Here is a 16,957-nt window from a genome sequence, read left to right as displayed (position 1 = left end):
AATGTGCAGTACGGTTATGTGCCCCTTTTACGCAGAACGCTTTTGTAGTACAGAACGGATAATTGAAAATTTAGAAACTATCTTTATTTCTCAAAATATATTAAAACTGAAAGTTATGGAGATTATGAAATCATATATTCGATAAAATCAATATCACCCTGTTGTAAAAAGCGATACAAACTTTTTACATCATTGACTTTTAATTGATTCACTTCAGAGTAAAGACACCTTGCAAGTTTTCGTTGCGAAAATTTCCAATCTCCTGTATAGTCACCAATAAGTAAATACAGCATAGTATCCAAAATAAGTTTTAGAACACAGCAACGCACCACTGTGTAATGATTTGATGATAACATATTTTAATCAGTTAAAGGTAACCTTCGGTTTTGAGACATTTTTTTTTTTTTTTTTTAAAGACAAAGAAATCTTTAGAAAATGCTCTCAGTCATGAAAGCTCTGCGTTCATAACCTTAACAGGTGATGGGCCTTAATAGGTGATGGGTTCTTACACAACACCATTGCAGTTAGATAAGTCTTTGAATTACCAATCACCTCCTTTTATAAAATTTTCTTTCTGGTCGTACCGAAGTTTTGTCGCACTGGACGAAACTATGCTCTCTGACCGAAAAAAGTAGAAGCATGTCCTTTATATAAACTCTTACAAACCAAAGAGTAAAAATTAGTCATCAGAAAATTTCTATTTTGACCACCTTTGTAGTGTTGTGGCATCAGAAAGCAAAACAATCGTGGAAATGGGAGACTTCTAAAGTTGCTTTTTCAGGCAGTCATCAAAGAAACAAACAACAGTGGTATTTGATATACTCAAGGAAAACAGAACGTTTATAGAAGAAAGGAAAACATTGAGACGTTAGTATTGAATTTACTTGAGCTACCGATACAAAAAAAAAATAAATAAATAAATAAATAAATAAATAAATAAATAAATAAATAAAATAAATAAATAAATATAAAAAATAAATAAATTATAGACTTTTGCCTTAATACCTAGACATATTCTCTTTTTATATAATAGGTACAGAAATTAGTAAAATGAAAATTTTAGAACATTCTTCATGATTTTAATAGTTGGTTTTAAATGATATCAAGGTTTAGTTTTTAAATCAAATAAAGGCAATAGTTTTGTATTATTATTACGGCAAAGGCATAAGAAGGTATCAAAAATTTTCCTAAATCTAATAGTTAAAGCGTCAATGAGATTGATAATGAATGGCGGATGACAAAAAGAAGCACCTTAAAATATCAGTACCTGCTTCACCAATTATAAACTGTTTACCAAAGAGAATATTCATAGAAAATACATCCCCCTTATACTTATAATACATAGCTAATACCACCGCTGTGGCTCAGTGGTAGAGCGTTCACCTCTGGTGCTTGGGGTCCCGAGTTCGATCCCAGCCCCCGCCAAGTGAACTTTGTGGTGGACAAACACCGTGTGCGTGGGCTTCCTCGGGGTTCTCCCGTTTCTTCCCACTTTCTTCATTCCACCATTTCATTCATTCACTACTCATCATCACCGTCTCCTTTAGCCTCACCGGCATAACCGTGGGACGTAAAACTCAAAGATTTCATTTCATTTCCTATTTTCGTGTTCAATTTGGTTGTAAAGCGGAGGGTTGTTCGAGCGGAACTGTTCTTTTTTTATCAATGGGAATGCGACCATTTGGAGTATCCTGTATATACAAAAGTAGGATATCTAGGCGTAAAATGGGGTCAATGCTCTTGTGTAGGACTTTATGTAGGTGAATGTTCCGTCATGAACCCTTGTTGAATGTTACAGTTCACTACACGAAAATACGTTTTTCCGACAAGCAAATCATTGTCTTGACATTGTTTCATAATGTAGGTGAATTCTGTCTGGAAAAAGCATGTTATATCCTTCCCAATAGCGATTCATTTCTTCTTTTTCCTCTCCGTCATTTTAGTTTAACATTACTTGATTATAGTGAAGTATTATGAAATTAAATATTTTGTGCTGTTCCGTCAGGAATCGAACCTAGGATAATGTGCTCCAAAGACGCGTGTGCTAATCACGATCAAATTCAGTGGCAATGGGTTGAAGCCACAGACAAGAGGAAGCCACAGTAAGCAATGTAGGACTCCTGGCTGCAACTCATTCTTGTTAATGGCAGCAGCACATTGAAATTATTCGCATGGCGATAATTGATTTTTCATGAGTATAATAACAGGAATAAATAGGAGAATAAATAAATAAATTAATTAATTAATAAAAAAGAAAAAAAGAAAGAAAGAAAGCATCAATAACGACTTACTTTCTAATAGTACGTAGAAAAAAATCTCAGAGCTGATTGAAAAGCTAAACTCGAACAGTCATGTTGAGTATCACTACTAAAGCAGCATACTTCGTGACGGGGAAAAATAGCCTCGCTAATAACGTCCCATTAAGTATCCAACAATCAATCAACGAAAGCATATTGAAATTTTTGATTGTTATAGAATCGTTTCCAATGCATGAAATGGACCAAGTTGTTTATTTTAATAATTTTGTTAGTTTCTGTACCAGTCTATGAGTAGCAGGAGGAATAAAAATAACCTTTTAACCGAAATTCTCAATTAGACCCATTTATATATTTATTTATTTTATTTATTTATTTATTTATTTATTTACAAACATAATTCAAGATATAGCTGAACGCCAATTTACACTGGAATATCTAACAAATCTAAGAGGTAATTAATAATAATAATAATAATAATAATAATAATAATAATAATAATAATAATAATAATAAAACATCAAGTAATAACAAGAAAGGTTGATAGTAGGTGACTAGAATTTGTCCATTAAATTGACGTCGTAGTGTAGAGTTATATAGAATTAAATAAATCTACAGGTGTATGTGATATTTCATTGTATAACTTAGTAAACCTGTAGAACAGAGAGCGTTGAACTATTGACAGTCTAGGTCGTACTAAATAAAAAAGATGTGTGTTACGAGTTTGTCTGAATGGAATTCGGAAATGTAATTCTGAGAGTAACGTTTCGGATCTAAACTGGTCATGCGTGAGCTTGTAGAGATATTTAAGATCACTTATTTTATGACGAGTGTCAGGTAGTTGAATATTTAGTGTTCGTAACATTTCGTGCTTTGTCATCGCACATGTGCGAGGTACTCTGAAACGTACTATTGCCAGGAAGAAGTTGAGAACTGAGTTCAAGCGGGATAGGTTTGTAGGAGCTGTCATTGTCCAAATAGGTGAACAATATTCCTATTTAGGAAAATTATTGCCTTATAGAATGTTGCTAAGGAAGAGAGGTTCCTTATCTCTGTTAATATAAACAAAAGTCCTAGAAGACGCATCGATTGTTTAGTAATAGCGTTTATATGTTCTGTAAAAGTTCGTTTTGTGTCAAAAGTAATTCCAAGATCTTTATGACTATTGACTCTCGTGATGGGTGAACCATTTATGTTATATGAAATGTGTACAATATTTTTCTTTAGGGAAAATGTTATGGATCTACTCTTATTGGGATTTACTTTTAAGAGCCATGTTTTACACTAAGAGGAAAAATTATCTGTGTCCTTTTGAAGTATTTCGGAATCTTCTGTACTGTTGACTTCCCTGAAGATTTTACAGTCGTCTGCAAATAACAAGATTCTGCTGGAGGTTGAGTTGAAGCAATTAGCCAGGTCATCTATATACAATATGAATAAGATGAACTCTGGGTGCGACCTTGTAGGTAGCTAGTCAATCAAGGATAAAAAATGGCCCATGAATACCGAATCTGTTGGAGAGTTTGTAAATTAGATAAGGATGGTTAATGGAATCGAAGGCTTTAGATAAATCGAAATAGATTGTGTCAAGTTGAAGCATGTTACTTAGGTTAGTAAGACAAGAGCTATTGGACACAAAATCATGTTGGCCTGTGTTAATATAGGGAGAGGTAAATTTGAGAAGTCTGTGTTTGATAATTTTCTCGCAGACGATGGATATGTTTGAAAGAAGCGAAATAGGCCTATAGGATGACACATGATCTTTCAGTCGGATTTATAGATGGATGAGACACCTGTTAAAAATGAGTGAGAGAAGAAAAGAAATAATAGACGCTGTGGAACGCAGAAAGATCGAGCTTATATTATCAGCGCCTGAGGCTCTCTTGGGTGGGAGAGACAATAAGAGTGACTCAACCTCTGAAGGAGTGGTAGATATATATGAGATAATGTGAATGGGCAAACAGACTGAACAAGAGGGAAAATAAATGATGTACTTACATTAGAGAATTTGTTACAAAAAAATTCATTAAAAATTTCTGTTCTTTTATCACCTTCTGCACTTGAGTTGTCATTGTACATCATAAGAAGTATATTAGAAGTTTTAGATCTAGACCTGATAAGAGACCAGAAGTCTTTAGAATTGTGGATGCTGATGTCTGAAGTTTTTGAAATATAATCTAAGTACTTGTACCTCAGTAGGTTTTCTGCGTGACGTCTTATATCAAAAAATTTCTTATAAGTGTGTTCATTTGGGAATGCACGCCACAGTTCCCAAGCCCTTTTCTTATTCCGCAATATATGGTGAGTCTCTTCGTCCTGCCATGTTGGAAATTTCATTGTTTTTATTTTGTTGGTCGCTACAAAACCTTTTACTGTTGCATGAGCAATATCAGTTAAGAAATCAACTGCTTCGTCTATTGCTCCTTCTAGTATAAGTGTCCATGGTAATACCTGTAGAGCTTTGCAGATTTCGTCCCAGAGGGCCTTCCTCCAGTCAGGTAGAAACTTCCTTTGAGTGGTGAGTCGTTGACTGTTGGGGAAGGGAGTGCAACAGGAAACGCGGATTGTCACTTCTAGAGACTCATGGTCTGAACTAAGTAAATTTTTAGATGGGATGACACTTTCTGAGGGAAAAATTGAGTTCTTGTTTTTATGTGTATTATGCATATTATATTGTCCCAAATCGAGACCATGAATAAAGTAGTCCATAAAGAAAGTGTCATTTGTGTCTGATGCTATCCCATGTTTGCTGTCGATCCATTCCAGACCAAGTTATAGTCACCGAACAGAACGAGTTTGTCACCTGGTAACAGGACATCTACAAATGATTTGTGGCACGCTTCAAGTAAGCATCGAGGGCTGTTTCTATGTACTCTGTAGAAATATCAGACAAAGAATTTTGCATTTTTGGCCAGACGTACCTCGGCTCAAACAATTTCACAATTACGTACGTCATTCCGTGCTCTGCTGGCCCATTTATTATTAATACACACTAGCACTCCTCCACCACGTGTCTTACGATCGTTTCTGTGTATGGCAGACTGATCAGAAAACGAGAGTTCACTGTCACTTAGCGATTCATTCAGCCACGATTCACTCATCACTAGGCAATCATATTCCAGCAGCTCACTGATATTTATAGCACAGTCTGTTAGTTTGTTCCTAATACTTTGTATGTTTTGATAGTATACCTTAAAGGTGGTTGTCTGGTCACTACACTTTGGGCCACATATAGGTATATGTCCTGAATATATTCATGCATAACTTAAACATAAGTGAACCGATTTTTATTTATAAATAAATAAATACATTTATTTATTTAGTTTTTATTTATTTATTTATTTATTTATTTAGTTTTTAAGAGTGTACTTTCTTGGTAATTGCGTGAGGATACGATTATAGTTTTTGGAGCTAGACCATAAAACACTTCAGCGGGTGCAGTAAAGTCTGTCAGTATTTTGTTAAAAAAAATCTTATAGTGTGGCCAATTAAATATTACATAGCGTGATGTAAATGAAAAACAGTCCATTTTACACAGGACTTGTTGTACAGTATGTGGTGATTTCGTAATTTCAGATTCATAGAGTGTGAAACTTTGTTCGTTTTATTGTATTTCTGTTCTTACGAGCCCATGCCTAGGTCTAACATATCAGAGGGAATTTACTGCAACACTATGGAGTAATGAGTATGTTTAATGTTCAAGTATTTATACAAATGCAGCTTATATTACTCTTATTATATTTTAAATACTTTATAATACAGAAGCGCTTTTTTTTTTTTTTTTTTTTTTTTTTTTTTTTTTTTTTTTTTTTTTTTTACAGCTGAAATCACAAAGTTGAAAATGAACTTTTTTAATGATTTGTGAAACATAAGTTTTAGTTTTCTACTTTCGTAAACTAAATGTAGTTTTTTTTTCTTTCTTTTCTTTTCCAGATTGCCCATGTTATTCGTGAAATTCGTCACTTTCAACAAACTCCTTACAAAATTGAGCTTAACCCAAAAGTCACCAATTACCTTTTGGATCCTTCGTTATCATTGGACGATGATGAACTTTACCGTTTGTCACTTGAGATAGAGCCACGTACGTCTCGCTTAAGTTCCGTAGCGCTCGCTCAGGTACCCCTTTCCCAAACTCCTCCAAGAACATAAAAACAATCTGTAAGTCGATAGTCTTCCCTCTGTAAAATAAATGAAGAAAACTTCTTGATGTTGGGTAACAGGGTTTCAGCATATTATTATTGATCGTGGAAAGAGATTATGAAGCAATAAGCGCTAGTTAATTACAGACTAGTGTGTCAAAAAAAAAAAAAAAAAAAAAAATCAGACGAAAGAAATTTTGCATGTCGCTTAGTTGTTTTGTACATAAATCCTAATACAGTGTTAGAGTTAGCATTAGTGTGATTTGTTTTCAAATTAAAGGTGGCATCATGAAGTGTTGAAACAAGAAACTTTTAATGCTTTCCTGAATAATAAAAACAAACATTTGTTTTTCTTTTCGAATATGAGAAGTTTATTAGTACGCTTTGGACATATTGATATTTTTTCAAAAAAGATGGTCTTGCCCGGTACAAAAATAGACTAAACAGAGTGCCAACATATTACATACCAAACGCTGAAACCCTGTTTCATCTGAGATCAATGGTGTGGTTCTTTTGACAACCTGTATATTATCTAAATTTAATTCACACCAATTGCTGGCGATTGGTGAACAAATGGTTTGTTTATTGCATCATCCTTAGGCCACAATATGTAAACTAATTATTACTCATTTTATTTTAAGTAGAGAGTATTGGAAACTTTTAAATTCAGTATTGTAAGATTACGAACTTGTTAACGTACAAAGGCAAGACTTTCAAGTACAATACACCTCAAATTATATGGATACGTTTAAAAGCGCCCTGCTAATAAAATAAGAATATCTTGATAATCATATGAACAGTATTACGTCTTTCAAATAGCCGCAGTACAGAAAATAAAACACTTTTTTTTTTTTTTTTTTTTTTAGTTTTCCACCAGTTTCTTTGCTTTCAGTGTTAAGATCATGAATTAGCAATGTACATACAAACATCAACAAAAATTTTGTACTAGCAAGAAAATGCTATATTGCTAACTTTCGTTTCTTTGCATAAATTCTAGTTAAATGATCTTGTCTTTTATAGTTAAACATTCTCTACACAGTGATGTGAAAATAAGAAATTACGAGAAAAATATTTTTAAGTAATCGCAAGAAATGTTATCTCAATAGGGACAGAACTATCATGCTAATCTTTCATTTGTGTGATACAAATATGAACACCTGTAGAAAATAGAGCTTGTACGTGAAAATTCGTATTGGAAATCACTTGTTAAAGTAACATTGATAAACCGTAAATACATGCTCACAAGCCTTCTGAACAAATGATTAAAAGGTGATCTTGTCAGCTGTCTATATACGTGTATGATGTATAAGGTAACATGTTATAACTTGAAACAAGTAGCTAGTTTCACGGAAAAGGTAAACAGGATCAAGTTACCAGGTATGACAGGGTTTATGTGTTTGTTGTATTTATCATGAACTGTTTAATGGATTTGCAATCATTATAAACTGAAAAATTAAAAGAAATGTGTAATACTCCTGCGGAAGTTTGAAAGATGCTACAGTTTAATGTGTAGCCTGATAAATATATATAGCATAAATATTAATACGGCAATAATGTCTGGATAATGGATATTGGATGACGAATAATCTGGATTATCCGTTATCCGAATATTATATATCCGGAAAAATTTTAGTCCGATATTTAAATAAAACGTTATCCAGACATGGCTATTACAGTGGCAAGAAAAAGCACATAGGTCCCGGACTTATATATATATTCGGAACGAATTGGTCAAATTTGGCAACGTTTTCAATTACAGAAGAGTACGTCCTTTCTATGTCAAAGAAGACTATATTAATTTTACCAATGTACGTATCTTGTAAAATGATCTTCTATTATGTTATCATAATACATTTAAAATTTTAAATGATGAACATAATGGAGGCAAGGTGATAACAATATTAAGAACTCAATGGCCAGTTTATTAGTTGTTATCATTTTGTTAAGACAAAAAGGTTCTACCCTATTTTTTACAAGGAATTTAAGTATAATATTTCCTACAATGAAGTACCTGTAGGTATTCTCAGCGTAGTATTCATTAAAATTTCATTCTCGGTGTAGAATTACTCATATTCAGTCAAATAATTTCATTTGTTCCGAAAGTATTCATAAAAGAATATGTAATTAGGAGACATTCAAGTTTGCTGAGGACACATATTTAACAATTCTTGCTTGAAATTAAAATAAATTTTCTTATCCATTACTACTTCAGCTAACTGACGTTTACAGGATTTACAGAATAAAAGGTTAGTTCGTTTCTTAACAATTGTTTTATTTAAAGCTTATCTAGAAACACTGCAGCATTGTGCAACTCTTGGGTGGTTAAGGTAACATGTATTCGAGAAGTTTCGGAACAATCGACTTCGAAAATAACAACATGTGTCTACATATTTTTTCTACAGTATAGAGTTAAATTCATATCATGTAATTGAAGAGTTTTCTTCCTGATACATATCAGCTTTAAAAATATAGTAATCGATAACATATACGGTAAAAAACAAAAAATTATTTATTTTTTATTCGATATTATTTTAATTGTTTAGTACATTATGTCGCAGCCCTAAAAGTATCAAGCCCTTATATGCTACGTGTCATAGCAAGGAGGAAAGGGTCAAATTTGTCCGCGTTCTATTTAAGTGGTTGTTACACTATATTGAATTTAAGTTAACATTTTAAATTAAACTAATAGCAGAAACCCTTGAAGTACTTCTACTTTCGATTTTATATTGATGTGTAGGTATGTATTGATGTCACCTTTCAGAATAAAATTTATCACGTTCGTGTATGCTTCAGTGCTTAAATAAGAAACAGAATTAACACTTATTTTTTTTAAAATAAAAAAAGTAAAAGAAGGCATTTTGGCAAAAACAAAAGATGGGTTATACCTAGTATCAACATAGAATCAAATTTGCCCACACCATATGAATTTCTTTTATATAAATCAGTTATATTATAATATGAAGCTTACAGAAGGAAACATTACATTTAACTGAGTAAACAATCAAGAGCTTTTAGGAACCACTTGTATCCTGCAAAGAATTAAACATTTAAACGAACGGGCAAAATTGGCCCCTTTATTCCTCTCCCATGGTACTTCTAGGGTTAATTGACATTGAGAAAATTACCTCTGAATTGAAGTTCTAAGCAACTAAAAGAAAATTTATTTTCTTCTAATACGATGTGAATAGAATTATAAGCGTGAATGACAGAGTGCTGTGCGTGAGTATATGTTTTCTTTATTATAATAACAATACATCTCATTTATTCGCTATAAAAATACTGTTATAGATATTCGATTATAAAACTAGGATAATTATATAAATCTCCTTCAAGAAATAATTTTTAGAGAAGACACTGATATGTGGAATCTATTTTTGTGGTGGAGACATATATTATATATATATATATATATATTTGAAAGCAATTATAAACTAATATATTATTTATTTTTCTTTAACATAAAAAATAGTAATAGAAGAAATGCGAGATGGAAATAAACGAGTAATTGGTACATATAATATGTGTGTATGTGTGGGTGGGTGTTACTGAGCCAGGAACAGAGTAGTCTGGCACAATAATAGTGTTCTGGTGGTGCATATTAAAAATGAGATCTCACTTTATGAGACTGTTCGTATGTAACGTAATTGAATCAATTTAATTTTATTTTGCATACTAATATATTGTTTCTACCAAAAATATGTGCCAATATTGTATAATTAAAGTTAGAAGGGTGACAATGTAATTGAAAACAAATTAATTTTTTCTTCTTTATTTTACTTTATTCATTTTTATTGTGAAAAACATTGAAATTAACAGTCTCTAAGTAGGTAACGGTGCAAAGGACCTATCCGGTTTGTCATAAGGACCAGACTGTGTCACGTGATTAGCCTCAAAGTCACGTTGCTTGCTAAGGTGAGTCTGGAGATTCCAAACTCAGATGCAAGATATTTGAAGCAGATAACTAGCGCGTGTAGCGCCCTGGGTAATTCAAAGACGATTCATATACTTTATCTTACTATTGATTTTACTCAAACAACTTGACTTTTGACAATGTTTTGTCCATATTTACCTTATGTACTATAATAGTTTTTAAGCTCTTTATTATGTCTTTGATATAAGAGTTTAATTAGCCATCTCATTGTAGTTTTTGAGATATGTGGACGACTCCATCTCTTTCATTGATTTTCCATTGATTTTATTGTTCATGTTTCGTGATTTTTTACTATGTTCCATCCATTTTAGGACAATTTATTTTCCGAATACAGAATCTACATAGTCTGTTCTATATTTAACCTGAATTTCAGCTATCTTCCTCTTTTGGTTTTTGAGATAAGTGGAGGAATTATTTGTTTATCATTGATTTTCCATTGACATTAATGTTAATATTTCGTGCTTTTTGACTACGCTCCATCCATTTTAGGACAATTGCTTTTGTAATATAGAATCTACATAGTCTCTTCTACATTAGAGCTGAATTTCAGTCATCTCCCTCAAAGTCTGTTCACATAATTGCAAACGGATAGTCCCTTTGGTGATATAAACACACTTTCAATGTCGAAATATTAAGTTAGATACACTTTCATGTGGATCATAACGCATGCACTTTATTTTGTAGAATATTGGTCTCATAGTTGTTTTTGGAGGTCTGTAATAAACATTGTACAGTCTACAGCAAAAGTAGAAAAAGTTGACCAATTTGAGTGTAGTTTTTGTAGCGTACAAAGGATTCTCTATTAATTTATTATATTTATTTGTCTGTTTTGCATACAATGGAGATTATTTCAAAGTACGCAAGTAGCCAAAAATTACAAATATAAAATGATACATACCATGAACCATTTTATACATATATTTATAACATAATTAATAGAGAAGGAAATGTATGTATTGTCTTCATAGAATACATTTAAAGAGTAATAACATTTATTTACTAAAATGTTATAACGTTGCCACTTCAACAAGAATATGTTCTATTTTGCATTCGAAATTCAGGTAACTTACCGAAAATCTTCGTATAGTTTACATATATCCTTTATTGAATAAGACGAGAAATTTTGCTTAACAACATTTAAATTATTAACGCGTCGAGCGTTGCAGTTATTTGTATTAGTATAATAAATTAGTACTTACAGTATAAAGAAATTAATTTTACAGTCTATTCATTCCGAATTGTTGATAGCAGAATATGTATCTGTTAGTACGTTCTACAGCTGGTGACGCACAGTCGAATGTAGAAGTGTTTTGTCATTATTAGATATTTCTTTTACCAGTGACTTTGGAATAAATTGGCGAATGAAAAAAAATATATATATCGTGACGTAGGAATAACGTAATTCTATATATATTACAGAAAACCATATTCAAATGGTCAATTATTCTAAAGTTTTCTATAAAATTAAATCTAATAACGAGGCACCATTTTTGCATTTGACTTTCAGTCACCAGCAGGAGTGTATATGTACTGCTATATATTTTTATTAACATTTTCAGAACAATTGAACCTTTAAAAATGTTCCTGCTTAGGCGTAACTATAAGTATGGTACATCAATCGAATCATGAGCTACCGTGTACTAATTTTCTCTCAACTTTCTATTAATCCTTCAAACAAGGAGGGGGAGGGGGCACGGTGGTTCGGTGGTAGAGGTCTCGCCTCTGATACGTGAGATCTTTGGTTCGATCCTCGGCCAAGTAAGTTTGCAGTGAACAATATTGTGTCCTTGGATTTTCTCGGGGTACTCCTATTTCCTCCCTTTGTGGTGGACAAACACCATGTTCGTTGGCTTTCTCTGTGTTCTCCCGTTTCTTCCCATTTTCTTCATTCCACCATTTCACTCATATCTCATCATCACCGTCTCCTTTCGCCTAGCCAGCTTAAACGTAAGACGTAAAACTTAAACATTTCATTTTCCCTGTTTCCTCCCACATTATCATTCCAATAATTCTTCTATCATTCCCTTGTCTTAATCGTGGTCTCCCTTGGTTTAAAGGCTACAATCGTGAGACTTAAATTGAAAGATTTCATTCATTTCAATCCTTCAAACAGGAATTATTTATTAATCCTCTAAACAGAATTATTCAATCGCACAGATTATTTGCTGATTCTCAATGCTGCTCACCCCCCTTTACTCAGTTAAATGAAAGGATATACAAGAATATCCACAGTTACAATTACAACTTCCGTTAATTATCTCAGTTCACCAACATCTGTGTACTCAGCATATAGTCAAGCAACTGCTTTCTCCAAGGTATATCCCATATTCTTTATTTATTGCCATACTCAACTATTGCATTCTACTTCATTTCCAACAGCACCAAAAATTTATAATTGTTTGTACACTACTGAAAACTTCTAATGTTTTGACTTTTATTTTAAAGAAGAAATAAGCGTATGGTATGCATGCATTCCTGCTAGTAACTATAGTTCTTATAGTTCATTCAGAAGTGGCATCTTTCTAATTAATTTTTGTGCATCCAGCAACTTTCGGACGAATGGACAGAATTTTTGCAGTTTTCTGTAGCTTAAATTAAATTCTTTTTCAAGACAAAGGGAAGAATACTCCTTTTGATCAATTCAGTCAAAGGTTAGTGCAAAAATATGTATCAAGGAAATCTAAACATATACTATTAAAATTATTCTGTGTCTCACCCAAATATCCTCTCACATCTGGGATCTACTTAATAATTAGTTAATCATTGGCCAGAAGGAAAAGGAAGTTTTCCGGAAAATATCACTCATAACTACATGCTTATGAGTGACATAATTAGAATTGAAATTTAAGAGAAGTTCAACAAGTAGAAGACATCTATTCTGAAGATAGAAGAAGAATTAAACAGTTATTAATATCTTTTTTAACAGGCACAAAATTTATAGTAAGCCTAATTTATAATTTATAACCTTTAAGTTAAAAAACTGTCATATGTAAAACAGCACTTGACTTGAATATTTGTGCAATACTTAATATGTAAAACAGAAACTCATTCCCTTTAGTTTTCGTTTTATTCATGACCAAATGACCAAAAATTCAAAATAATTTTTAATATAGAAATCTATATTCTAGTTTCTGTATGTGATAAGTACATAAATCTTTCAATGGATCGTATATCTTTACATATTGATCCCTTTTCGTGTCGAAGTCAATACAAAACATATAACTGAAATTAAATAGGGTTATTTACTAATGAGTGAAAGTGATAATACGTAGTTGATTTGGGTAGTTCCTCTCGTATAACTGTACAATTATGAATCACGTACAGGGTGGTCTATTTAAAACGCTATCAGCAAACAGTTCGAGAAATATTCATTCTTTAGTGTATAATTCCGTTTATACGAATGTGTCGGTAAGGTGGCGTACTGTTTTCAGTTTAAAAGATGGTAGGTAGTAAGAAAAGACCATGTTTATTTGCTTAAATGGAAACAATTATTTATTTATAACATATCATGATTGAGATTTCCATTTAAGGAAATAAAACTAGAATTTTCACTGGTTGTGGAATTAATTACAATAAATATAATTAGAACCATATTGTAGTTCTGTGTGAATATTTTTTTCTGCAGGAAGCATTTTCTTTTTCCCTGTTTCCTTTTTTCTTTTTCTTTTTTCCTTTTTTAAAGATTACTGCCGATCCAACTTTAAAGGACCATCCAATAGGAGCACAAAAATATTTACTAATAAACTACTGATAGGTCAAAGGCATAAAAATCTAGTAAAAGTTATTATGAGGCTAATGAAAAACAAATAATACTTTGTTACTTGTTACATTAACGGTGAAGGTAATGGTTATAATTGTTATACGAAAGAATATTTATCCTTTTTTTTAGTTTTGATACTTTAAGTGGAATAAAAATGTAGAACAAATTCATAATACTTTTCTGTTACTGCGAATTAAAACTACTTTCAATTATATTAAGAAAAAATTTTAATTTTTAACAGATACTATCTGGCACATTGATTTGAAAATAAATTGATAGTTGGGATAAATTTTGTTTCACTCAATATGTCCAGATATTCAACCAAGTTAATCAAACAAAATTATAAGTTATCATTGTGTTGTTAAAGCACGAACACTGGAGGAAATTTGTGGAAATGTTTGGGAACTTTTTTTTTTGTTCTGCAGTATAAAATCGAAATCTGTTGTACTTTAATGATACATACAGAGTGAAACAATGCAGCACTGGACCGGGACTCGAACCCGGAATCTTCAGTATACCGTGCCGATGCGTTAATCACTACACTACCCGTCTGATCTCTAAACAGCCATACGGTCTCTCACTCTTGAAGTGATAATTCAACCGTCAGAGGTGTTTTGAATGTAGACACTGGATTGTCCAAGCACGACAAGAATTGTGGTACAAACCATGTAGTTTGAGAGAACACGGGCTTCAAGAGTGAGGGCTGTTCAAGAGCGGGCTTGGTAGCGTAATGGTTAACACATCGACACGATATACCGAAGAATTGCTTTCCAATCGTGCTGTTTCTCAAGCTTTGTAGATCATTGAATTCGCACCTATAGGGGAATTGGTGTGTTGAAAATTAATCGTTTTCCCCGTGTAGCAATATATTGTTTTCATTTCTTTAAAAACATATATATATGAATTGCAGTTAGTAACATTTTTCTTGTATATTTTAATTCTCAGAGTTTCTATTTTTCTCACCTGTTACTGAAATCAATGTTTAACCGTAAATTTTGAACTAGAAACTAGAAATTTTGATAGTTCCCTATTGCAAACTTTAAGAGTCAATTTTGTATAATGGTCACTTAAACAAATGAATTGCCGCCCTTGACATCTCTTTAGAATATGTAACAGCCAAAGTGTCATACATAGTACTTGAAAAAAAAAAAATGTTGATGGAAGAAAATGAAAAGTATGTGTTGTTATATAACACGCTGAAATATTTTGTTTTAAGAGTATGAATTGTTTACTTCTTTTGTTGTGGGTGTTGTTTAATTCTTATTTTTCCGAGCGCCGTTCAGTAGTCATGTTTTATAGAATATATATATATATCTAAATATAAAACAAAAGTAAGCCCACGTGTGGTTTTAACTTTTTTCCACATGACAAAATCATCTTGACCCTTGTATGTGTATAAATATTGTTGCAAAAAGTGCTCTTGGATGATCATTTTCATATCATTTGTGTTCGAATCTCAATTTTCCAGTATTCTACAATGTAGATTACAGTTTTATCCTTGTACATATATACATAAATAAATAAATATATAAATATATATACATATATATATTGTACTTGTTCATACGAACAATTCTACAGATTGTAATTTAGATGTGCCGTACAGTATATTTCTTTGTGAAGACACATTATTGAAAAGAGAGCAAAAAGAAATGATATACTGAAATACCTCATTGATAAGTAAATAAACATTAAAAAAATATGTTGATATTGATCTTTCAACAAGTTGTGGTGAAGTAGATTTACGTAACAAAAAAGAGTTACTAAAAAAAAAAAACTATTCACTCCTTGTTTTGAATGTTATAAGGAATAAAATATTTCTGCTATTAAAAAAAAAGATATGTGATACTTGAAAACTTACTGCTTCCGAACTGGTTTGAAACACTGAAAACTTCTCCAAGTGTTGATTTGTTGTATGTGATTTCAAAAAATATTTGTTACTTAATGTTATTTGAAATAAAGAATATATTAACATTCATTCTTTTTTGTCTTTAACATATGAACACCCAGTTTTATTAGAAGAATACAGAAGTTAAGCATATGACTGCTTTTATTTTCAACGAACTTAAAAAGTTCATTACTGAATTCTATATGTCTGTATGTGTGTCTGCAGTGTGAGTGTGTGTGTGTGTGTGCGTGTGTGTCTGTCTGTCTGTCTATCTGTTATTTGTGATTTTTTTTTAAATTTTGAGCCCTCCATTCCATAGAGCATCAAAAACTATCTAAATAAGTGATGAAATTTTTCGCGTCACTCTTCCTGTTCCAGAGATATTGGCCAAAAAAAAAAAAAGTCCAGATTTGGCCATTGACCATCGGGTACTATTTGGTACCAAAACGTTCACCATCCTCTTAGATATTAAGACCAATATCATCTCTCTATGACTTACTGTTCCCGAGGTATGGTTCCTTAAATCTCCCGAAATCGAAACTTTTTTGGCCAATATCTCGGGAACGGTAAGTTGTGGAGAGATGCTATTGGTGTTAATCAATACCTAAGAGAATGGTGAACATTTTGGTACCAAAGAATAACCGGTGGTCACTGGTTATATCTGCATTTTCAGTATATATACGGTGATGAAAAGTGACAGCTTAATTTGCTAATTCAACATATCTCCTAATACGCAGCTTCCAAATATGTAAGTGTATTATCTATTGAATTTAGTCAAATAAATATAATATACAAGTTCATATAAATTTCAAAAATATTATTTCTTTTTAAGTTCGTTCTGGCAATGTTTTTGGTTATTTATAATTTTTAACCAAAAGTTGTAATGTGTCATGTAAAATAGATTTAACGCTGTACAAAGTAAGATAAAATTAAAAGATACCATTTTATTTTAGACATAATCGGTGGAACAGGAATCAAACTAAT

At 32.0% G+C, this 16,957-nt stretch overlaps 1 protein-coding gene across 1 annotated transcript in view; it reads left to right on the top strand.

The window, feature by feature from the left end:
- The window catches only part of LOC145666671 (ras-specific guanine nucleotide-releasing factor 1-like), a 997,934-nt gene extending 981,871 nt beyond the window's left edge, over nucleotides 1-16,063 (top strand). Inside the window, exon 27 of the mRNA XM_081734144.1 lies at nucleotides 6,189-16,063. Within this exon, the coding sequence (XP_081590270.1) occupies nucleotides 6,189-6,404 (216 nt within the window). The 3' untranslated portion in view covers nucleotides 6,405-16,063. The remainder of the gene's footprint in view (nucleotides 1-6,188) is intronic.
- Nucleotides 16,064-16,957: the final 894 nt, after the last annotated feature.

Source organism: Thermobia domestica, chromosome 12 (genome assembly GCF_964235325.1).
Source record: "Thermobia domestica chromosome 12, izTheDome1.hap1.1, whole genome shotgun sequence".
NCBI classification, from domain to species: domain Eukaryota; kingdom Metazoa; phylum Arthropoda; class Insecta; order Zygentoma; family Lepismatidae; genus Thermobia; species Thermobia domestica.
Note: the sequence above shows the minus strand (reverse complement) of the source record. Positions and strands in the feature narration are given on the sequence as shown.